The sequence below is a fragment of the Rousettus aegyptiacus genome, unplaced genomic scaffold, assembly GCF_014176215.1.
Source record: "Rousettus aegyptiacus isolate mRouAeg1 unplaced genomic scaffold, mRouAeg1.p scaffold_m13_p_2, whole genome shotgun sequence".
Taxonomy (NCBI): Eukaryota; Metazoa; Chordata; class Mammalia; order Chiroptera; family Pteropodidae; genus Rousettus; species Rousettus aegyptiacus.
Genome location: NW_023416295.1, coordinates 145,483,501 through 145,507,996, shown reverse-complemented (window position 1 = coordinate 145,507,996; position 24,496 = coordinate 145,483,501). Strand labels below are relative to the sequence as shown.

Below are 24,496 nucleotides of genomic sequence, written 5' to 3'. Positions count from 1 at the left end.
GTGAGATATGCCTTTAGTTCTGTAGATTCCTTAGAAGAAGCACAGGTCACAACATTCCTCAATAGAATGTAATAGAAGTTATGAGGAAAGGGAACCAACCAGCTTCAGTCATCCCCATCTCAGTAAGAGAGATCATCATCCATACAATGGATTCTTTTTTTCTGCCTCATCTTCTATACCTAATGCTTTGGGAGTCCTGCTAACCCTAGACAATATTATGAATCAGTCTATGAATCTTCATTTTCACTACTAACCCTTAATCAGGACCACCATCATCTCCTGGCTTAACTACTACAGCAGTTTTCTAACTATTCTGCCTGCTACCTCTTCCTTTATTAAAACCTATCCTTTAGAGTGATGTTTAGCAAGGTGAATCAAATCATGTCACATGCCTGTATAAAACCATTTCATAGCTTTATACTGCACGCAGAATGAAATTCAAACTCCTTACCTTTACAAAGCCTTGAATGATCAGGCCCCTACCCTCTTTGGTGTCACCTCTCTCACTTTCTCTTCTGCCGAAATACTTCAATCACATGACCTTCTTTGAGTGCTTCTAAAACCAATATGCAAACTTGTTCCCACCTTAGGTCCTTTGCACTCCATTTTTTTTCCCCTGGAAAATTCTTCCTCTACGTAAGGGTTTCCCCAATTGGCACCTTTGACATTTCGAAACGATTCTTTCTCTGAGGAGCTGTGTTGTTTAGCATCACTGGCAAGATGCTGATAGTACTCCCCACCTAGTTATTACACCAAGAAATGTCTCCAGACATTGCCAAATTTCCTCTGGTAGAGCAAAATCACACCCAATTGAGAACTACTTCAAGTGACAGGCTCGTTTCTTTCATTTATTCAGCATGTATCGACAGAGTTCCTCCTATGCGCCTCCTACCATTCTAGGTGTTTGGGATGTCACAGTGTACAAACCAGACAAGAATATCTACTTTACAGAGTTTACATTTAAATGGAAGAGATAATCAATCAATCAAACTCAGATCCATTCAAATAATCGTATTTGTTAAATGAACTGAAAAATGCAATAGATGAAAACTAACTTAAGTCAGTCTAAATTTACAACTAAAGCTTCTTTCAGTGACACGCTTATCCAACAAGAGAGGAAGGTAAACCCCACCCCTCAGATTTACTACCTGGGATCTGATTCTTATTCTAAGCCTGCTTGTTTTTAAATTGTCTAATGAATTATCTCTTTCAAGCCACATATTAAATCTATATATCTCTTTTATCTCAAAATATTATGCCACCTAAGAAAGGATCTACTTAAATCTGCATGTTGAATCCACATAGGATGTCTTTAAGTCATGAATTCCGAAAGGCTACAGTATTGTTGAATAGATTATATCCTTGAACCCATTATTGGCATTAGAGAGCTGTTTGGTATTTGCCTTTATGTCCCAATTGCTAGAAAGAACAAAATTATAGCTTTCAAAAACAGCCAATTTTTATTATACTAACTGCAGCTGGCATTTTCCTTAAAATCAGATACAATACTTTGCTAACCTAAGTTAACGCGTTCTGAGCAGGTAAGAGCGGTCTACCAGGGATACCAATGGGAAAGTAACCAGGCTCTAAGAAATTTTTCAAACAAGGCAGGTGGAGAAACTGATCTAGGTGTTTCTGAGTAACCTAGCCAGAAAACCTCTTAAACAATGCTCTTCTTTTACTAACCTCACCAAGATAGAAATATTTGAGAGAATTTCACATGCAGATATTTTTGTTAGAATTCTACAAATAAATTTAAGTCAGTAAAAAACAATTTTTCAATGACTTTATTGAAAAACAAATGATCTTTTTAGATGACTCAAAGCTACCATGGGTCTCCAGGTACTGTCTTCAGGTGAAGTGCCAATGCAATGACCTTCAGTATAGTGGAATTTCATGCTAGCGGAAACAATGTGTGACACAATTGGTTGCGAACTGGAATTGTTGGCACTGTTTTTCCCCTCCTCAATAACTACGAGGCTATAAAAGGTATTACTTCATCTTTCACACAACTTTTATTCAGTGCTTCTGCTATAGAAAAGGGCAAAAAAACTCTGTAAACTGGATAGTTACACCATATGGCTGATTAGAGATGAAGTAAATAAATCACTGCTCCAGGCAGCTAATCAGTTTATAACATATATTGACTGTTTGCTGTCAGCAGAGGTTTTTAGTCGGACTATTTTGTTCTGTGAAACTGGACCTGGCGTCCTTTTTCTGTGTGTGTTTTTAGAGAATCGTTTCTAATGTAACTTCAAAACCTAATTACTTCACATTTCCAAAAGTACCAGACCATAAAATAGTATAAATTTTAACAGGCAAAATAATCTAACAGGAAAAATAATTATATGCACTTTGGAGTGGTGACCTTTACGAACTCATATTGTTTCTTAAAAAATGAGATGCCTTTAAGTAGGTATGACAACAATTTATCCAGACAAAATGCTGTCTATTTCTCCTACTTTTGAAAGTTTGTAATTTTTACTTTTTGAACAGCAATAGTAAGGAACACTTCTTTAAACTTTGCCAAACTGTAATTTTAATCTTTGTCCAAATGCCCTGAAAGTAATTCACTCACGGCAACTCGAAGCCAGCACTTAGGAACTGAGCTCTATCCTCACTTGGCTATAGTCTTAGATATTCAAGAATAGGTTCATGCACGTGCACATTCACACACGCGTGCCTGCACATACACACGCACACACACACATACACACACGTGTGTGCACGCATATTTATCCACTTGCGTTTTTCCTGGAACTAAATAAAGTTAAATTAAAATTGACTATTGTGAATGAAGGAGAAAAGTTTTAGTCCACAAGAAGGTTCGATAAATACTATAAAGACCGTACACATCTTAATATATGCAAAGGTTCTATTCAGATACATTATTCTAAAGTATCATTAATAATCATCTAATAATAGAATAAGTTCATATTTTCAGATTTAAAAAAAGTTCATACTTATCCTTCCCTTCCCTGACCAAAAACAGCGTACGCATACATGAGACTATACCTTTATTTGCCTCATAAATAAATGGCTGCCAAACAGCTAAACCATTGTTCTTGTCTAACTCCTGAGGTGGCATGAAAACCACATTCCAGGGCACTGCATAATCATCATGTCTGACCCCCCAAGAACCATTAAGTCAAATTTATTTACCCTCAGAGTGCAGTACGCTATTGTATCCTCTCCACTTTCTAGCCACCTATGAACCTATGAATAGTAATTGCAACTGTCACGGGCAGTCAGCAGGAAAAGTAACCCAGCACAATTTTCCCAGTCTTCTGCCAAACCTGATCTGAGCACCTAATAACCATGCCTCCAACGGAAAAAAAGATCTATAGTTGCTTTTAAAATGCATCAGAAAACAGCTTTTTGAACAGAACCAGAGGACAATAACCAAACTTGTGCTTCAAATGTGAAGCTTAAAAAACTCCAAATTAAAGACAGAAACTTCTTTTGTGACTGTACTATAGCTTCCTGAACTAACCCCACAGGCAAGCCTGAAAGGACAGCTGAGCTTCTTTCCTCTGAGCTTATCATCACTGTTGTTGCTGCTTTTAAGTCTGACTTGTGAGGAAAACAAGGGAGGGAAAAATGTTTGTCCTCCAATGGAATAAGATCACAAGGTTTGGAATAGGCGCTCTTCTCTGCTCTACTCTCAGTTATTACCTAGGTCAGAGGAGAATACAGAACTTCAGAAAAGTAAATCCTTTATCTCAGGTGCAAATAGATTAAAATCCAACAAAGTAATACAAAGGATCTGCTGCCTCAGAACAAGAAACTTCTTATTCTCTTTAAACTTTGTCTTCAAACTCTTTAAAGCATATTGTTTCAATTTGATCTTATTATAGATTTCAGTTACTCAATTTGTTAATCAGCACCTATTCATTCTCTTACCACCTATTCGCACCTACCTAATTATAGCCTAAATATATGTAAACTCCAAATATATGAAAAGTGAAATATTCAGTCAAACATTTTCTGGAAGTTTCAAATTCCTGAAATGTTAGTATCCTGTAGACCAAATATTTGAGAAGACCGATGTATGCATTATCTGTCTGCTAAATGCTTTGATGTATTAGAGCCTTAAAGAGACAATTTTCTCTCATTGGGAAAAACACATGCACATACACACATTAGTTATTTATAAACCTATCTCTACATGTATATTAATATAAATCTGGTGATATTGTAGAGATTCAGCCTTTATCACAAAATATACAGAGTAATATATAACTAAATATTTTAATATTAATAATGAATTAAGTGGGTTTTTCTTAAAAAAAATAATCCTTTAGAATTCAGAATTGTAAGCGTTCTATTGGCAACAAACAAAACCAGAGATTGCCTACTATACTATGAGAAAACACTTTTAAATTAGTGTCAAAGGCTCATTTGATTATATTTTTATATGAGACATTAAATCTTCTCTCCTTGTTATTAGCAAAAGTTGATTAAAATATGGATATTTGGTATTATTTGAAGTCCATGTAGAATCTTCCTCTTAGTTGTATGTAATTTCTGACTTTTAAAAAAAAAGCCTTATTAGTAAAAAGCAACCTTTTATTAAGTTATCCCCATTCATCATTTCTGGCTTTAAATGTAGACTATGCACATTCATACTTCTAATGTGCATGTATAAATGTACGTATAATATATATAATGTATATGTATAAAAATATATATATAATCATCTCATAATATGCAATTTCTAATCCTGCTGCAGATACATTCCTACTCATAAAATAAATCATTTACATTTTTTAAAATGATGAAAACCAAAGCCTATTAAAGTTATAGTGGGGTTATTCTATTAAAACAACACACTGTTTATCCAAGGAGAACAGAGAGAAAGAATCCACTTTCAAGCTGGAAAGAAGAAACGCCAAAGACAGAGAATGAACAAGGCAGAAGGGGGTGGGGCAGAGGTACTTTATCACCATTCATATTCCTAAACATTAGCTTCGTTTTGGTACATTTAGATCAGAATAATTGCAAACATATTACCTTTTATTTCACCAAAGTTCCCTGATCCCATTGCAAGAAGCTTGTCTTTCCAGTCCTTTGAGAGTAGCTTTTCAATACTGGGGGTTTCTAAGTAAAGAAAAAAAAAATGTAAGCAAATCAACATGACTATCTTACAATGGAGCTCATTAAAAGTCTATCTGCTAAAAATAAGGCCATCCTTATCCCAGCCCCAGTTCATAATGACTTCATCAACAAACTGATAACAGGGGAGGAAAAAAGAATGTGTTTTGTCACCTGCTGTTTCAAAATCATTAGCTTTTTCCTCTTGCGGAACAAAGCCGTTCTAATTCTTTATGACAATGGGTACATATAAACCTGCAGTTCATTGTTTTTCAATTTGGTGAATAAATTCCTGCTATAATGGATGCTTGTCAATTTCAGGGTGTTAGTCTGCAGTCAAAAAAATAATTATGTTGATAAAATGCAGAGTTAAAAAAAGGCAAAGAATTAGCTCTTAAATCTGCTACATGTAATTATATCCCTCTGTGTGTTTACAATTACATCCACTTTATAATATGTGTTTAACATTGTGTGGTGGTAAGCACACTGTGGCAAGATTTGCCAGTACTGTGAACATTAAAAAAAAAGTTGGTATAAAAGAAGCTTTACAAAGATTGCAAAATCTAGAGAAATGAGGAATATGTATAATGGAAACCTATTATTTGCTTATTTCAGATATGCATCACACTCTTAAAATGCCCTGTATTGGGACAAGGCACACATATTTTAGAGATCAAAGTTACACTTTAGTCTGATATTTGTTTCTATGTATCACACAGTTTTGACCTCTTCTTTTGTGTTTGAATTTTAATGTATAAGTAAATATAAATGCTAATAAAACTCCCAAACATTAAACTCGGTTCCAAACAATGTAATTGTATATTCTTGTCAGCATTTAGATGGGTACACAATTACAATGGCTTTCAATCCTACGATTAGCACTGCATTCAGTTAGAAAATAGAGTGTACTAAAAGATAAGTGTCCCAGTATGCTCCATCTAAATAACAATACCCACACTTATTATCTAGATCTAAGACATACACTGCCATTCTCCACATTGATGTTTATGTGTATTTGTGTTTGTTCAGACATTTGTCTACCCCCTACTAGGAACATAAAGGGAGTACATGTTAACTTATCAAAGGGACCGTCTGGCCTAGAGACCATATGATTATTAGAAACTGGTTAATTTTCCCCCCATAAAATGCATTTTAAGGCATCTTCATCCTCATCTTTAGCTAATACTACCTACTTTTCTTAGGCCCAGGTTTGACAGCCATCAGGTATTAGGGTCACAAAGCCAGTGTGGAGTTTTCAACAAAGTGAAGGTGAAATTTTCCTTGGAATAACTGTAACTATATGGAATGCTTTGTTTTCACATGTTAAAAACTTGTGGAAAATAAAATAATGGAAAAAAAAAACCGCTCTGAATGATTACTGCTTTACACTGTGTGTATGGTGCAAACACACGCACACAATCCCACACACACTCCACATTTGTGCACATTTGCCTAAGGAATGTGTGAAGTGTATTTTTTCCCTTTGTAAGAAAATTTATATCTCCATTTTTCACATTTAAGAAAAAGAATTTACTTTTAGCATTTCTTAAAATATCCCTATTTTTATGCCATATTGTTTTTAAAAAGGTGATGGCAATTCTATGAGTAATAAAACAGTAAATATCTTATTATACTTTAATCGATATTTCTGATTATTGAGGCTTTAAAGGTAACTTTAAATACTTCCGCAAGAATTTCCAACGTTTCTGCATTCCCAGGAAACACTTGATGAGTGAAATTATTTTTTAAACCTTATCAGAGTAGGTCAAACAAACACCACTATTTCTTTTTTCTAGTACTCTACAAAAATTCTTGAGAAGCATGTAAACAGGGCACAGCCAATATGGTATTTGCAATAGAGTACTGTCAGTCATTAAAAGCTAACAAACCTTTGCAAAGCAGGAATGCAGCAATAGAAATCCATTGTGCACTAACAATAGGCCCCTGAACCTCCCGGCACCAAAAGCAGACCATTTTACTTTTAAGGCTATTGTCTGTAAAGTCCAGGACAAAGCTTTTCCCCTGCAGCTAGACAAAATATTCACTGTAGTGTGCTCGTAAAGAAACAGAAGTCTTCTGTCTAAGTTTCAGAGTTAAAGAAACAGCCACCAGATTTCTGAAACCTGCAGAACATTCCTGGCCTCTTTATTAAGCTTCATAAAGATATGAGGCCCGTATACAGAGCCACTTTTTTCAAGAACCTGACTTTTAACACAGACTACAGAAAAATGAATAACTTCTTTAAGAACAAGTAATTTGAAAGATGTAAAACTGGAAACATATCTTAGTTGGAGTTGTCATGCCTGTAGTTGAGTAAAGACATTTATTAATATTTTCAATTTGGATAAGTTATATACCTTAAATCCAGATTCGATAAACGTTTATTAAGCAGCCTATGTGCCAGGTTTATGCTAGCTGCTTTTATCTATATTCTCTCATATAATCACAGCAAACATCTGCAGATTCAGATTGTATTCTTGTATCCATCTTACAGGTTTAAAAATGAAGAAGTAAAGGATTTGTCTGAGGTTTCATAAAATGTAATGGGCAGAGTTGAGTCTTGAATGAAGTTTTTTTTTTTCTTATAAATTCCTAACTTGCTTGTTGACGACGAAATGATGAGAATAGCTACTATGCTGAGGGCTAAATGCTAAGCAGTGTACCAGGTCTTTTATATGTGGTATCTTAAATGTCTCACAATAATCTTCTGAATTACATTTTGGTACACCTGTTGTACACTTTAAGAGACTAAAGTTTAGGGAACTATCACGACTTGCCCAATATAGAGTTAGTTCAATCTACTGAATCCCAAAGTCTTTGCTCTTTCTAGTACACACACATTAACTTTATCTGCAAACAATCATGGATAGTAAGGGAAACTATCGTTATTGCAGAGGTCAGAAACAAATCTCACCAGCATGGTCCACCCTGGCAAGCAGATTATTTTGACCTGAAAACAGTTAAAGTCCAAATAACTCAAGAAGAGTTGTTTTACTTCCCTGTTTCCTAAAGAGATTCAGGCAGAAAAATCTGTTTTAGGAAGGGAACTTTAGCATATTCACTTTAGCACATGTGAGGTATGGAAGACAGAAAGGATTCAGGCAAAAATCTGTTAGCTAGAGTCCCCTTCGTATCCCATTGTTTCTGGGTGGCCCTGCGAAAATTTGTTTACAAAATGTTTGCTCTTTCTCATCTACCTGTGATTTGCTTACTTCTTCCTCCTTAGTCCAAAATGACATATATATCTCATTTTACCTCACTGTCTTTGGAACTTTCGTGCTTATGTAAATTCCTCTCGCATACATACTAAAATTTGATTTTCTCCTGTTAATCTGCTGTATGTCTTTGAATTACTTGAATAGCCAGAAGAATTAAAAGAGTAAAGAGAAATTTTCCATGGCTCCAATATTATTAACTCTACTGGATGGATAAAGTATAAAAACTTGAAAGGATAAACTGAATTCCCTGGGTGACATTGAACTATGAGCAGCATGGTGAGATTAAAAGCCGAGATTTCTTACAGTTCTCATTATGTTCAAGATGTAGTCCCACAATATGACTTTGCACTTTAGAATTCTGGACAATTTAAGAAAAAACAATTGACCATTTGGCAGAGATATATGATGAAATGAAAATGTATTCATATAGTGGAAAGGCTGTTGGGCTACAAATCAAACAATCTGGGTTGTCAGCAAGACTTTCACACTGGCTAGCTCAGAGGGACCAAAAGTACATCATTTCATCTTCTTCATCTACTCATCTGCATTACTGTAAAACAAAGAGCTTTAAACAAATCCATATCTAATATTCTACCAGCTACAACTGTTTCAATTTGTTTCCATTGGTAGTTCACAAAGCAGTGGCAAGAAATGATCTCATAATAAGAAAGACGATGGATGGATATGTACCAATGACTGAATTTCTCTGAAAATGATAAAGATTCTGTAGAATATTCATGATTGTAAATGTAAAAGACCAAATGGCAAAATTTCAATGTTTATGATATTATTGTTCACTAATGTGTGAATATAAGTGAAATTTGACACAATTTGAAAAATTTAATATATAAGTGCTGCTTCAGTGCCTCTGGAGTAAAAAAGTAATAGGTCAGTAATACTGATCTATTAAACATTCTGTTTTCTAAAATGCAATGCTTTTTTCAAGAAACATATAGAATTGTAGTTTATACTATGAGTAAGGTATGTTTGTGTGCATAATTATTTCCAAAATTTCAAATTCTGGATTATCCATTATTTCCATGTTAGGATGTATCATAGTTTTAATTTAAAAACTTTTAGAGATTCTCCAGAGATTAATTTCTCCCAAACATTGGAGTATCATGGTCAATGTGAAAATAAAAACTAGAGTTCTCTATATTAAAATAAGTATGAGGAATAATAACATTATTATTTGCATAGCATTTCATTTACAGAATGCTGTCAGATACAAACAAAAATTTTGTCAATGGTCTATATTATTATTATTATATCCATTCTGTGTATGAGAAAATTAAGGCTCAGAAAGACGCTTTGCCGAACATGACCTGAGTAGGAAGTAGAGCAGATGGAATAATTTCCAGGTCTTAATTCAAGGATCTGTCTCTTTAAGTGAAAGGCAAATATGTATATACTTTAAAAGAGAAAATAAAATAAACGTTAAGAAATATACTATAACATAAATTGGAAAGATACGAAATCTATCCTTATCAGCATATTAAGATGACCCTAATTGGATTACTTTTGTCCCTTTTCGACAAATAGACCCTTTAGATATGTTTGCTTGCTTTCCCCTTCTTACCCTTGACTCTTTTGCTCGCATATGCTTCTTCACATCAATGACTATAGCAATCCCCACCAGCGAATGGCCCCCCCAACTGTGCCAGCCATTGTTACAACAGCATTCTGCCTCTTTAGGGCCTGTTCATTCCCTCTAACTCTCACTCCTTTTTCCCTTCAGTGCCAAACACTCTTAAGACTGACTCCCTCATCTGGAACAATGAGACCTAGAGACTCATGCCAACATATTGTAATTCTCCAACAAGCTGTCAGTGCCAGGAATTAAACCACATTCGCTCCAGTGCAGTAGCTTTACACACGAGCCCAGGTTTTTGCTTTGTGTGTATGTAAGTTTCTCCCCCTTAATCTCCCTTGAGCTGCAGTGGCAGAGCTCATTGAAAAATTAAACAAGCAAAAAATATGTATGTATAATATTTGACTTTTTAAACAAAGTTCCAGGAGTTAGGTCGTACTAAGTCTACCACTGTTTATATTTTAATTTTGTAGCTTAGACTAAGCTGTGTTATTCCTGACATGTGATAGGGTACACATTTAGGAACAGGAGTTGTCTTTTGAAAGGAAAAACACTATGGCTAACCTTAAAAATCTACCAAGACCTTCTTCGAAGTCAAAAAGTAAAAGCATATGTAGATTATTTAAGTCATAGAATCAGAATTTTAACCTGGAAGGATTTTTAAGTATCATTTAGATAAGTATTTCATAAAAGTAATTTACTAGGACATATATTGGACATAAATGGAACATAAATTGTTTGGTTACTTAAAACTAGAACTAAAAGAAACAAAATAAGCATTCCATTATCATATAAATCAAATTAATTTTAAACAAATTTGCATTTCTTTTCTACAAGAAAAGAAATCTTTTAATGTGCTAACAGATTGTCAGTCTCTGAGTTATAGATTCCACAATACTTTTAAAATATGTGGCCAGGGAAATTAGTGCTGAGAGAAGACTGCTTTGCTCAATACAGTTTGGTAACAGCAGGTTTAGATCAAATTATTGATTTTGCAAACTAAAAATTGTAACTTAAGGTTAAAACTTGCCTAAGATCACAAATCTAATTAATGATAAAGGTAGGACTTGAAGCCTAACTCCTAGTTCAGTGTTCTTTTCATTATACCATACTGCAAGTTATTTTTAAAGAAGAGTCAAACTTTTCCAAAATAAAAGCTAGTCCAGTTTCATATACAGCATCCAGTTTTAGACAATAGTTATATGACAGCGGTCTGGGTAGTTAACCTCTGTTAGAATTAGGTATTGTTAATGTAACGTTCTCCTCTTGGAAGCTTTCACTCAATGGCCCCATAAAACTGAAGAAGAAATGCAAGACACTGACCTTAGCCAAAGATATTTTTCTTCAAAAAGTTAATTATAATTCAATACATTGTTATTTAATTATTAAATAACTGATAATAAGATTATTTCTGAGGGGACGATTGAGCCAGATCTGGAAATATATGTTAGTAGAGTTCAATTCATGTTGACAATATTTGGGGGCAAATATTTAATAATGCAATGGAAGCAAAGTAAAAACTCTTACAAATTTGGAAATTTATTTGTGCAAAGAAGACCAGAAGGCCCTTTGAACAGTCCCATTAGCCATGTACTACATCTAGTTTGCCACTGGAATTGTCAAGTTCTCCTAGGAAATGTTAAAAAATAACACAACCACAACACATAACAGAAACACATCTGAAATTCCAAAGCATTATGATTTCAACAAGCCTCATTTAAAAAAAATTATTTTTCAATTAGAGTTGACATTCAAAACTATTTTATATTATTGTCAGGTATACAACATAATGGTTAGACATTTACACAAACTACAAAGTGATCCCCTTGATTAGTCCAGCTCCCACCCGCGTTGTACATGGTCATTATAATATTATTGACCATATTCCTTATGCTGTACTTCACATCCCTGAAACTATTTTGCAACTACCAATTTGACCTTCTTAATCTCTTCACTTTTTCCCTCCAGCTGCCAAACCCCACTCCCATCTGGCAACCATCAGTTTGTTCTCCAAATCAATGTCTGTTTCTGTTTTGTTTGTTCATTTATTTTGTTGTTTAAATTCCACATACAAGTGAGATCATATGGTATTTGCTTTTCTCTGTCTGACTCATTTCACTTAGTATAATACCCTCCAGGTCCATCCATGTTGTTGCAAATGCTAAGATTTCATTTTTTAATGGCCAAGTAATATTCCTTGTATATATGTACCACATCTTCTTTATCCAGTCATCTATTGATTGGCACTTAGGTTCCTTCTATATCTTGGCTATTGTAAATAGCACTGCAGTGAATATCGGGGTACACATATCTTTTCAAATTAATGTTCTCAAGGAGCCTCTTTTTTATATGTAATTATCCTGAAATGAATTAAGCTCTAGAAATACTTTTACTAATGCCAAACAAAACCAAAAACAAACAAACAAAAAAAAAACTTTGTTGGGCTTGCTACTGACTCAGTTTTGGAATTTCTAATATGAAGTATGTTTATGGAATACTACAATATCTAAATCATTACTCACAGGCTTAAATTTTCTTTTTGTATAAGCTGAAACTATTAACATGCCTATTCGATTATACCCAATCTTATATCACATTTTAGAGGAATATTGGTCATCACATGATTAAACAATATTCAATACGATATGACTGCTACATATCAATAACCTCGAATAACTGTAGGTTTACTCCTCACAAGATGACTCTATACTTTCTACACAAAAATTTCCATGAAGAGACAGACTTACGAAATTCTCAGTTTTATATACTCCATCACTTGGAAAAAGTTAAGTGCATTTTCTTGCACAGACTATAATACTTTGGTTTGTTCTTGTTTCAAATATTAGATCCCAGCAAAAATAACATAAGTAATTTGAGGGCAGCATTTCAAAAACTAATTGCAAAGAATTATTTCTCATGTATAAAGTCTCATATGTTTTGCTACCAAGTATTAAAAAAATAACAATTTAATGTCATACAATTTGACTCCATCACTTACCAGTTTTATGACCTTTGGCAAGTAAAACCTTTCTACACTTCAATTTACTCATCTCTGAAGGGAATAATAACTACACTTATCCGATTGTCAAAACAATTAAATCAGCTAATTTATGCAAAGTGCTTAAAATAGTGCTGGCCCTACAGTAAAACTCAAAAATGTTGACTAACATTACAACCAAAATTTAGTATAAAACAACACAAGAGAACTACTTCAAAAATCAAATGAAATATATGCATGTATACATGTGTGTATATATACACATATACATATATATACATATGCACATATATATATGACATTCAGTACTATTTTATATTAGTTTCAGGTGTACAGCATAATGGTTAGACATTTACATAATTTATGAAGTAATCCCCTTGATCGGTCCAGCTCCCACCCATATTATACATGGTTGTTGCTATATATATAGCAACACTTTGCCATTAAAACTACCCAGAAATCAAAAGCCTCCTCAAAGGATAATAGTCCTATCTCTACACATTTTTATAATAATGACCCACAACCCTTAGTTTCACTGGTTACCTATCATTCTCATGAATTTTTCAATTGGTTCAAGTCCATAACGATGACCTAGAAGGAGTTATAGTAGTATGAGGAACAAAGACAGTTGTTGCTTCTATTAGGTAAAAGTATGAATTGTCCCAAAATAGCACAGACATACAAATATACTCAGCTAATCTTTGCCTGATTTTTTTTTTTTTTTTGACAGTTGTCTTTCTAACTTTCCAAAGTTTCTATTAGGTCCTTAGCAATGGCTAAAGCTTTTAAGCCAGTGCTGTTGACAACTGAAAGAGAACAACAAATAGCTTTGTAGTGCTCTTTTCCTAGGGTCACTCAGCCAATGGTAACAGTTATTATTTTTATTTATTAGTACTGTAGCTCTGTCCTCTATCATGGCTAACTTACCTCAAACCCTGTGACAGCAAAAGCATTTTAACTTTTAATAAAAACGGGAGCGTGTAGCACTCCTGTGTAAGGACCTTTCAGTAAAGTGCATGGCTAATGAATACTGTCCATTTGTACTCAAATAATTTATGATGTCAGCAAAGTGTGGGTGGGGAAATGTGAATTAAGTTCTTGCCATTAATCACGAGGAGTGGGATGACAGTAGAGAGTAGGAGGAAGCAAAGGGGTTACTAAGGTAAGGGTAGAACAGAAAAGCAAAAGCAATTTGATAGAAAATTGAGAGGAAGATATTAATGATGTATCAATAATAGTCAATTTATAAAAGTTCAAAAAAAAGTTAAAATATTTCTCATATAAGATTTTCATTAAAAATTTTAATTTTATCCAAATAACCAACTTTCTCAGAAACCAATTGTAATAAGTCTATTATTTTCCATATATTTTACTTGAAATGGTATTTTCTCAACTGTGCACATGTGAGATAGAGCAAAGAAAGAAAAAAGAAAAAAAGAAGACAAGCCATAAAAACTATATGATAGCAAAGGTACAGGAAAATCTGGGATTTTTTTTAAAGTCTTCCTTTCGCAAGACAAATATATAAACAAACAAATACATAAACAAACAGGAAAAGTTTACGAACATGTAAAAAAAAGTTTAAGATAGCTTAAACGTATCATAACAGTAAAAATGAGACTGTATAGTTCTATAAGCAAATCGTATATGCCTATTGATATGTGCAAGAAAAAAATTACATACATATGTATTTGAATTATAAATGAAGCAATTATCCTACTATAAAAAGTATCTACGTAATCACCCATTTAATTAGATATCTAGACCATGCCGAAAACAAATATTAATGATCATATTTGTACAATTTGGTTGTTGTTTAAAATTGTGACAGTGGCTGGTAAGATGATAAAGGAGATAACAAAAAGCACAGAAATAGAAAACCACTTAACATACATTAGAATAAGAATTCCAATACTTTAAAAATATGACAGAATGTTTTACCACTGGAAGTGAGAATTAAAGCGCATACAGCCTGATGCTAAACCACTACACATCCTGAATCTTCTCTATCACAACATATGTGAATACAAATCGCAATCTCAGCTTGCCAGATGCCTGAGAAGATATGAACAATAAAAAGTGACATGATTCATATGATAAATCAGAGATTGTGATATGCAGGTAGCTGAACAGTTGAGCTGCAAAGCTACTTATAATTCAAATTATATTTTTACGTTCAATACATAGCATTAGATTTTAAAATTTTAAAAAATCTTCTGATTTTCTTTAAATCATATATCTAAATTTGCACATATCCTTCTTAACTAAAGTAGCCCATCTGCCTTAACAACTTGTTATATTTGGTTTCTTATAACCTTTCATAGATTTTGGATTGAGTAATTTTTACAGTAATTTTAGATGAGAAAATACAATAGTTTTATTGGCAATATGGCATTTAATGTTCACAAGCTTAGACACAATCTAGTTAGCAATGAAACTTATTTTAGTGTGTTAGCTGTGATATGCTGTGATCCCCTCCCCAATGCAGAACAGCAAAAACAATAAACCTGTAAGAGTTCTCTCTAGCAAGGATTTTCACTTAATAAAAAACAAATGAAAGAAGATAAAAAGGAAGCAAATAGAAAAGAAAAAAGTCTAGATAAATAGAAAACAAGAAAAGCATAGTTTGGTTTTTACTTTTCCTGTATCACCAGAGACTTACAAATCTGTGTTAAAGGCAGTGGGTATAAAATTGGTCATGTATATTCATGTAATTTCTGAATTGAATGAAAGTATAAAACTTTTATCTTTGCTTTTAATGGTGAAATGTACTATTTGAGCTACCAGACTACTTGAGAGATATGTATGTCACATTGGATACTGCCATTTCTTTTTTTGCACAATTCACATACACATGCTCGTGTGCACACACACAAGATCAGAAGTCATCATATGTTTATTCATTCATTTATCTAACAATTATCTATTAAGCCACTACTGTAGCACTGTGATAGGCAGGCACTAAATCAGCTCTGCACCTCAAGAAACTCACTACCTCCTAGGGAGGATGTATAGACTAACAGTGACCAGACACTAAACTTTTGACTCAAATTGATTCTGTGTCACTGAGTTGCTTTCCTATTGTTTCATTTGTTGAAGTAAAAGTAAAGAGAACGATGCCTTACTGGAATTATCTATTAATGAATAATAAATAAATATATTGACAGATTTTTTTTCTAAATGCTACTATCATAGTATTATCATAAAAAGTTCTAAAATGTTGTTCAATTTATCAATCAAAACTGTTATTAAAAAAAAAGTTTTACCAGGGAATAATTTTCAGAAATGAGGGCACTTTATTATGTTGTCTGTAATTAGAAAAACAATGTGTATTAAATCATGCTAATAATGTAGTTAAATTAAAAGATATTTTTCCAACCACGGGGCATACTAACAAGAGCAAACTGGGAGTAGATCTTAATCCACTAGAGTTTACAGTCATAGGGAAACTTCTTTAAAATGCAAATTTCCAGGGCCGCTAGGGAGTCTGGCTCTTTATGTCCTAGTTGAGTCCCAGGAATCTAAACTTTTTCAAGATCTGAGGTAATTTTTTGGTAAGTAAATACTAATCCAGGATATAAAAATATGGATTAAAAACATTTGGTTAAATCTTCAAAAATTTGTGCTGAAAACTGTTTTTCAAGTTAATAAGACCTGAAGTTGGATCAACTGAATTCTCAGAAAGGTAAAAGACTTTCACTAACACCACAATGTCACTTAAGTGATAATTTAAACATTAACTAAAAAAATTCAAATACATTCTAATACTTTTTTCTATTTTACAACTCAATGACATAAAGCATATCAAATAAAAAAAGTCACACTAAAATGCAGTAATGAACTATCAGGATCACACATATATTTTATTTATTAATTTTGGAATATATAAAGAATTATACCAAAGTATAGTGAACAAAAATTTCATTAAAAAATTTTAAATACAGAACCATGAACCATGTTAGAAATTTTAATTTTATATATATGTATGTACGTATGTATGTGTATGTATATATATATATATATATACACATACACACACACATGTATGTGTGTGCGTGTGCGTGTGTGTATATAAAACTACTGGTCAATGTAATGAAACACACATATAACATAAGAGAGGCATATATGTTTATGTAAGTGGCAAACAAAAAAGAAAACTCCTGAAATGTCAGCGAATGACAAGGGCATCCTCTGAGTGGTTGAGAACTGAGGTGGGATAGGTTCAGAGAAAAATGATGAAATAATGTTACAAGTAATTTGGTAAATTAGAGCAGGATGAATGGGATAATTCCTTCATTATTCATTTAAAGGAATGGCAGGACAACAAATTATTAATCCTAGGAAGTGTGTTAATGATTGAAAATAAAATAAGCTATGCCTTGCATATAATTAATTTGCAACACAACAGCATTTTGACTGCTTATTCTTTCTATATTCTTAAAAACATCAATCAGTAACATCTATAGAACTGTGTCTTAAATTTAGCAACTGAGAGAAAAACATGATACATCAACATTTGAAAGTATAAAGAAACATCTTTAATAGGGAGAGAGGGAAAAGCAAAAAATGTGAGAGATCGATTGAATATTGTATCTTTCTTTTGTGCTTAGCTTTCTAGAAATAATTATTGAACAATTTCTCATATATGTAATAAATGATAAAGATATATATCACATAAATATTTTTCTTTCATATATATTTAGTATAATTAACATATAATGTTTATATATAATTTGAACTCACTTATCTTGTTAGAAATGTATCTGAGGAAAAAAAGTGGATGAGGGTGGGAAGGGCTCAACGAGTGTTCACTATACTATGACATGTATCTCATGCTTTTTTAATGATTCACTGACTTAAAAGAACAATTTTTTTTAAAGGTTAAAAGAAAAAGCTTATTTAAAACAGCCTAGGAATTTGAGTGGAGTACAATGAAACATCAGCAGTTGAAAAATTAAGATATAGGTCAGTATTTTATCCCAAAGGACAGATGAGTCCAGTAAAATGACAGACCACCCAATTTTCTGACCTAAGGGTCAGAGAGCAAGCTTTAACAAACTTGGGAATGGTTCTTTAAAAGCCACAAAGCTCTGTGTTCCACATTCTAGAAATTCGAAAGTGTTTATATCTCTGAAAAATTTCCCTGGCGGATGTGAAAACCCCCAGGAACCTGCTATCTCTGTTCCCACAAAAGGTGCAGAGTATGTTTAAGGCCCACAGGGTCTTTGTTATAGGACATTAGATCTCTCACCCAAAGTGAACACTAGGATGAATACTGAAGGTTTCAAAAAGCCTTAGCTAACCTCGACTATTTGGAAAAATCTCATAGTTCTTCCAAAGTGAAGATTCAGATTGTTAATATTATTAACATATATGTTTAATCATTCTTATAAATTATTCTAATAATATGAGTTGAATCTTCAGTTAAATTATAAGCATTCCAAATAAATCATTCCAAGTATGGTAGCTGCCTGTAATCTTATTTGCAGAAGGCAAATAATATATTGCAAGAAATTTGGTAAACGAAACTTGTCTTTGCAAGAAATTTGTAGTCAGAAAAACTGATCTATTACTTGACAGGGGTGACTATTAAAAGGTTCATTATCTACTTAAAATACATGCTTATGAAATTAAAAATAAAATAGTTCCATTTCTAAAGAGAAAGAAAAAACATCATTATACCATGGCAGCTACCAAAGAACAAGTAAAAAATCACTTTGTTCAATGAGGAAATTAAATTCTTTACCAGAATAGCTCCAAAATTTATAAATTGCATTTAAGTAGATACATAACCTAACAGGTTTTCCTATTATACAGTAGGTGTCAGTTTATTTTTTTAGTCTATAATTCTAGATGTAAAACCTAAGTTATTTATTTCTCTTTTCTTCTCAGCAAATTGTTCCAAGCTTATAGAACAGCACCCTCAAAATTACAAAGCAGCAAAGCCAAATCTCAAAACATGTGAAGAGTTCCATGCCAAACAAAGCTGTATAAAAACTAAAAACCAACACCTTTAAAAGATACTTGATTTGAGTTTAATGAAACTCTTGTTTTCATACATATTTCAGCCTTTCTGTTTTGTTGTGACAGATAAAGTGCCTAAAATATAATGATCAGTGAGGGTTCACAGCATGGTGGGAGAAAAATAATAGTGAAAAAAGTTTGTTCCTCAATATTTGAATTACATTTACGTAGTTCTCTATGGGGCCACTACCAAATCCTTTAAGCCCACCAGCCTCTTACCTACATTAAATTAATGAGGCATCTCAAGCACTCATTCTTCACCAGCAGCTCTAGGCTCTCCAGTTGGACACCTACAATTTACTAAATTACAAACAGTGACCTAGGGGAGACATCTGTTTGTTATATACAATATTGTATTATAGTGTAAACTAGACAAATATTCAGGAGATTAAGATGACAAGATATACATTGAATTATATTTTCTGGGGTTAATAAGAGCTGGCCTACAATTCTGTGATCGTCTCTTTACCAAGTTTCTATTTTCCCATCAGGAAGTAAAGGCCTCCACAGATCACCATTATGAAATACAATACTTACAAACAATCCAATACTAAGAGGTCTCTATTATGCCATGATACTCACTACCTCCACACAATATTTTTATTAAGCCTCAAATACATTAAGCTTGATTGTAATCAATTTTTTTTCTTTTTTCTTTCTTTCTTTCTTTTTTTTTTATAATACCACCTTCTTACTAATGCTCATAACACTTGGCTCCCGGGGATATACATATAATGAGATGGCCGTGTGTATTTCCCATTAAAGGCCTCTGTTGGAGTTTCTATAGCGCTTTTTCTCATATATTTCAAGTTAAATGCTCCCTCTATTTTTATGTTTGCCTCACAATAGCCAGTCCTTTTTCAATGATTAATTTTCTACTCAAAAACAATTTGCTTCTTTTCCTTTGTCCTATCATGGTTTCAGAACAACCTCTTTCCTTTTTCCCTTATCCGTTGCCTGTGAAACTTACCACCCCCCTCCACTACCTTCTAGTCTCCAAATTCTTTTTAGTGACATATAGTCCAAAATATTTAGGAGCTCCTCCCAGCAGGAGGCTACTCAATTAACAAAAACAAAGCCCTGAATGATCAAGGCTATAACTGAGCCAAGAAGTACTGTAGTCATTTATATTATATGACCTCAGCAGTCTCTTGATTGAATTGCAACCCTGCATTAAATCAAACACTCTGTGTTTTATGTGTGTGATTTTATAAATGCTGGGTGTGTGAGGTGAAATCAGGGAGGGGAGACGGATGGCAGAGATATTATAAATATGCTCAGAAAAAAATTCTCTATTCAGAATGTATTTGGTGTTTTCCTTTTTAACATGTGCTTTACTTTGTTTTCGAACTTAGACACATTTCGTGAAATCCTCTGAACTGGTATTCCTAGTATGTTTAAACAACAGAAATAATGGAAGCATAATTGATTGCAGCTGGGAACTGTCACCCTATCAGTAAGCAGCACCTAACTGGCAAATACTACAAGCTTGTTTCAGATTCCTTTATGAATTGGGCACTGTAAGGAGACTGGGTATTTTTCATACCACACACTCAAATCAAAATCTTCACTGATTCATTTCTCAAATTTTACTAGGCTGGAAACAGTAAGTGGTTAGTCTGTTGGCCTCTATCCAGTATGTTTGGGCAGAGAAGGTGGGGTGCTTGTTCATAAAGTTAAATACATAACAGGTTTATAAACATGCTATATCTTTCAGTCATGGAGATATTGAGTAAAAACAATCTTCTCAGTACATGAACTTTCCTAGGGGAAAGGATGAAAAGTAAAAATACCTTATTCAGAAACTCATTTTTGTGACTCAAATTACTATAAATGTCTCCATAGATATCACATTATAATCAGAGACTAGAAAGGTTCAATGCTTATCTAAAAGTAGGCTTTTATATCAGTCTTTAAGTTTATTTACTTAACTCAAATTTTCTCAAAAAAGGAGCAAAAAAAAATTTTTTCAAGCAAAGAAAGAAAGGAAAACTAATAATTCCACGTTAACTTACTAAGAGAAAACCTACAGTAAGTCTCTTTTCCTATTTTCTTATATTTGTGTAGCTGTTAGACATTTTGCAAAGGAGGGGAGTACCAGCCAGCCTTTCACAACAAAAGGCTCACTGTCACTGAGCCAGTCCCAGACATGGTGGAAACCAGCCCACAGGAAAAGGCCTGGCTCCAGTGTTAGGCCCCGGCCGAGTACAGTCACTATATTCACTCAAATTGGCAACAGGTCTCAGTGTTCCTGGCTTTGAGCTGTGAACAAGGGTCGGGATTGAATAACCAATTATACAACCGCTGACTGAGTTTATCCAAGGTTTGCAAACTGCTATAATAGCCCAGTATTCAACCAACTGTTTTATCCTTTTCCAGATATAGTGTCATATCTCCCCTTGTGCTCCATTTACATGTCACTTTATTACATACATCCATTAAAAAGGTTAATACAGTGTCACACTCAATGCCTAAATGTTGCCTTACAGGAGTTCTGCTTCTCTCCGGGGCGTTTCATATAGATACCTTTCTCTGTCTTTCACTTTCTCTCTGCAAGTTAAACCAAGTTTCTGTCAAGACTACAGAACAGTGGATGAAAGAACAGTAGCCAAATGTCAACGGTTTCAAAAATACTTCTTATACTAATAGGCTTTTTTAACCCACTTTGGTATATTAAAAATGTGAAAATTCTGAAGTTTGGCAGTTCAGACTAGCACCCAAATTTGAGGAGCATATATAAATTTATCCAAATATGTGCCTCCCCCTTTGCTAAAATGGACATCTCTCTCAAAGTTCAAGAAGACCTGCAATTTTTTTTCAGCCTATTTGCATGCCTGCCTTTATACAAAGTGGTTGTCATAGAATTAAAAAAGAAAAGAAAAGAAAAGAAATAGAATTTCAAGTCCTTTCCCTAAATCTCTACAAATCTGAAATTCCTGAATGAGGATCTTCCAACTAAATAAATAGAATAAGATAAATGGTAGAAATATCAAGTAGTTATAAAGGAGTCTTTTTATTTTATTTTTTTGATACCTTAATCTTTGGCTTTTCATTTTTACTCCAGGGTTGGTATTAACTGTTGTGTTACACAGTGCAATCTTATCTTTACCACTAAGGCTTTTTTTTTTCTTTAAAATCATTAATACAGATTTCTTCCAGAATTCCAAGCAATATATACTGGATTATATAAAAAGCACATCAGCATTTAATAACAAAGCTGGCTAAAAATAAAAAATAACCAATATTATGTAAAATCATTTACTTATTTAAATATTTGGTCTTTTTTAATCCATAATTAAAATTAGAGAAAAAGTTCTCTCTAAATCCACAATGCAAACTTTTCATATAATATTATAATGATAATAATCACTAAACGATAGTAATACTAATAACTATTAATTGATGTGGTGCTTAAGTAGTATTAACTTTTAACTGCTTTACATATAATTCTTTTTAATTCTTGCAAAAGCCTATTCGTAGTTGTAGTTGGAGTCTTCCTTATCCTCCACTTACAAGATTAGAGATCTTGTACAATTATTTAACCTCCTGTGCCTCAGTATCCTCACCTGTAAAATTAGCATTACTTAATATATCTGCCATATAGGGTTATCAAGGCATTAAACGATTTATAGTAAACTATCTCAATACAATATTTTTAGGTGTTCGTCATCCTTGTTCTTTTCATCCTCCCTCTCCTCCTGCTTCTCCTCCTCCTCGTCATCATCTCCGTCTTGAGCAGTAACTTACTGCTCAAATAATCAAATCTCAAGTAGTTCAGTGAGTGACAGAGCTCACATTTTGCCTCTTCAAGCAAATCAGTATCCACAAGAATTTTACATTTAGATGGCTTAATAATAACATTAGTCATCATTTATTGAGCATCTATTTATGTTTAGCTATTTGCAAAGAAAATGTAGAAGAGAGATTATTCTAAAGGAGAGGTCTAATCGTATTTCTGCAACTCAGGAGATGATATAAACACCCCAAATTCTGAATTCTGCCCTGAGCTTCTTTTAAATTGTTACTAATTGAAGCTAAAAGTGTTAAGCATGACTATTGGTTATTTTATATCTAAAAGCATAAACATTTCTAATTACTTGTTCCTCATCTGTGACTAGAAATAATTTGTTCACCAAATCCAATAGCTTATGGATAAGTGGAACAAATCTATTCTGAAAAACAAAACTGCAAATTGTAAATATAAAGACTCTGTGTAGTCCTTTAATTGTTACCAGAACATTCACTAAGTTAGAACTTGTTGCTAATCTTTTAAACACACACACACAAAAAACAAACAAAGAAACAAAAAAACCACCAGTTGAATTTTAACATTTTGTCAGGTTTTGGAGATACAAAGATGTCAGCTATGAAAGCCAATGTGAAACTTAAATTTCAATATAAAAGATTAAAATGTTATTAAGAATCAAGTGGAATAAGGTTGACATTTGCAGGTACTTAAAAAAAATCAGTTCTGTTACTTTATCAAAGGTAGTGTAGCATACAGAGAAGAAAACTGAGTCAGAATTAGATTTGAATCTTGGTTCTGTTCTTTACTAACAAGGGGCCTTAGGCAAGCTATTCAACGGTTTCAGTTTGCTCATTTTTAAAAGTGAAATTACGATGCTTGCCTGCCTTACAGAAGGAAAGAAAGAGAGAGAGAAAAAAAAAGAGAAAAAGACAGAAACTGAGAAACCGAGACTATAATGGTAGCTAACACATTAAGTGCTTAATAGAGGATAGTCACTATCAGCATCTTCTTTATCAGCATCAGCATCATCATCATCATCATCATTATCATCATCATCATCATGTTACTCTTTACCGCCAATGTGAATATACAACTATAAGCAGAGTAGTTGTCTTGTTAAGCAGTATTCTAGGACTAATTACTCCAAATAGTTATTTATGAGTTTAAATATATGTTTTCTAAAGCAAATTGATGTTTTAATCTGGGTTCTATAACTGGACAATGGTAGAGAAAAGACAGCACACTTTTTTGGCTATAATTATAAATGGAATTATACGATATTTATCTAATGAGTTTCATTCAAATTTTAGAATCATTTGAAAGACTAGGATTGAAAAATAATATTTATATTTTTTCTTTCTCCAAAATTTTCAAAATCATGGCAAATTATTAACATGTTGACTATTGTTATAATTATACTCTGATCGTACTGGCATAAGAAAGAATGTAAAGGGAGATGAGAAATGCTTCACATGTTTTCGCCCTAAGGAAAAGAGAAATTCTGCATTGAGAAGTCCTCTGTTCTTACGCTGAGTCATGTTCTTTAGGTCAATTTACCTGAAGAAAAAAATAATGCTGGAAAATCATTCCAACTAATGTGAGAAATATGAATAAAGTAGTATTATAAAATATAGACAGGTAAATATTTATTGCAAATACATATTTTGAGATATATCTTTAATCTGAATCCATGATTTTATAGGAAGATTTCCCCAGTGATACTCTTTTAAAATATGTAAATTTTGGCTACTTATCTCTTTTTGTGTGTATGAAAAATAGAATACATCTTATAATAGAGTCTGCATTTGTAATGGCTAAGAAAA

The 24,496-nt window shown here is 33.1% G+C and overlaps 1 protein-coding gene across 8 annotated transcripts in view; it reads right to left on the bottom strand.

Moving 5' to 3' along the window:
• The window catches only part of SOX5 (SRY-box transcription factor 5), a 660,043-nt gene that overhangs the window by 197,773 nt on the left and 437,774 nt on the right, over window positions 1–24,496 (bottom strand). For all 8 annotated transcript variants that reach the window (XM_016119244.2, XM_016119245.2, XM_016119241.2 and 5 more), the window contains one exon: window positions 5,014–5,100. In XM_016119244.2, the coding sequence (XP_015974730.1) occupies window positions 5,014–5,100 (87 nt within the window). The remainder of the gene's footprint in view (window positions 1–5,013; window positions 5,101–24,496) is intronic.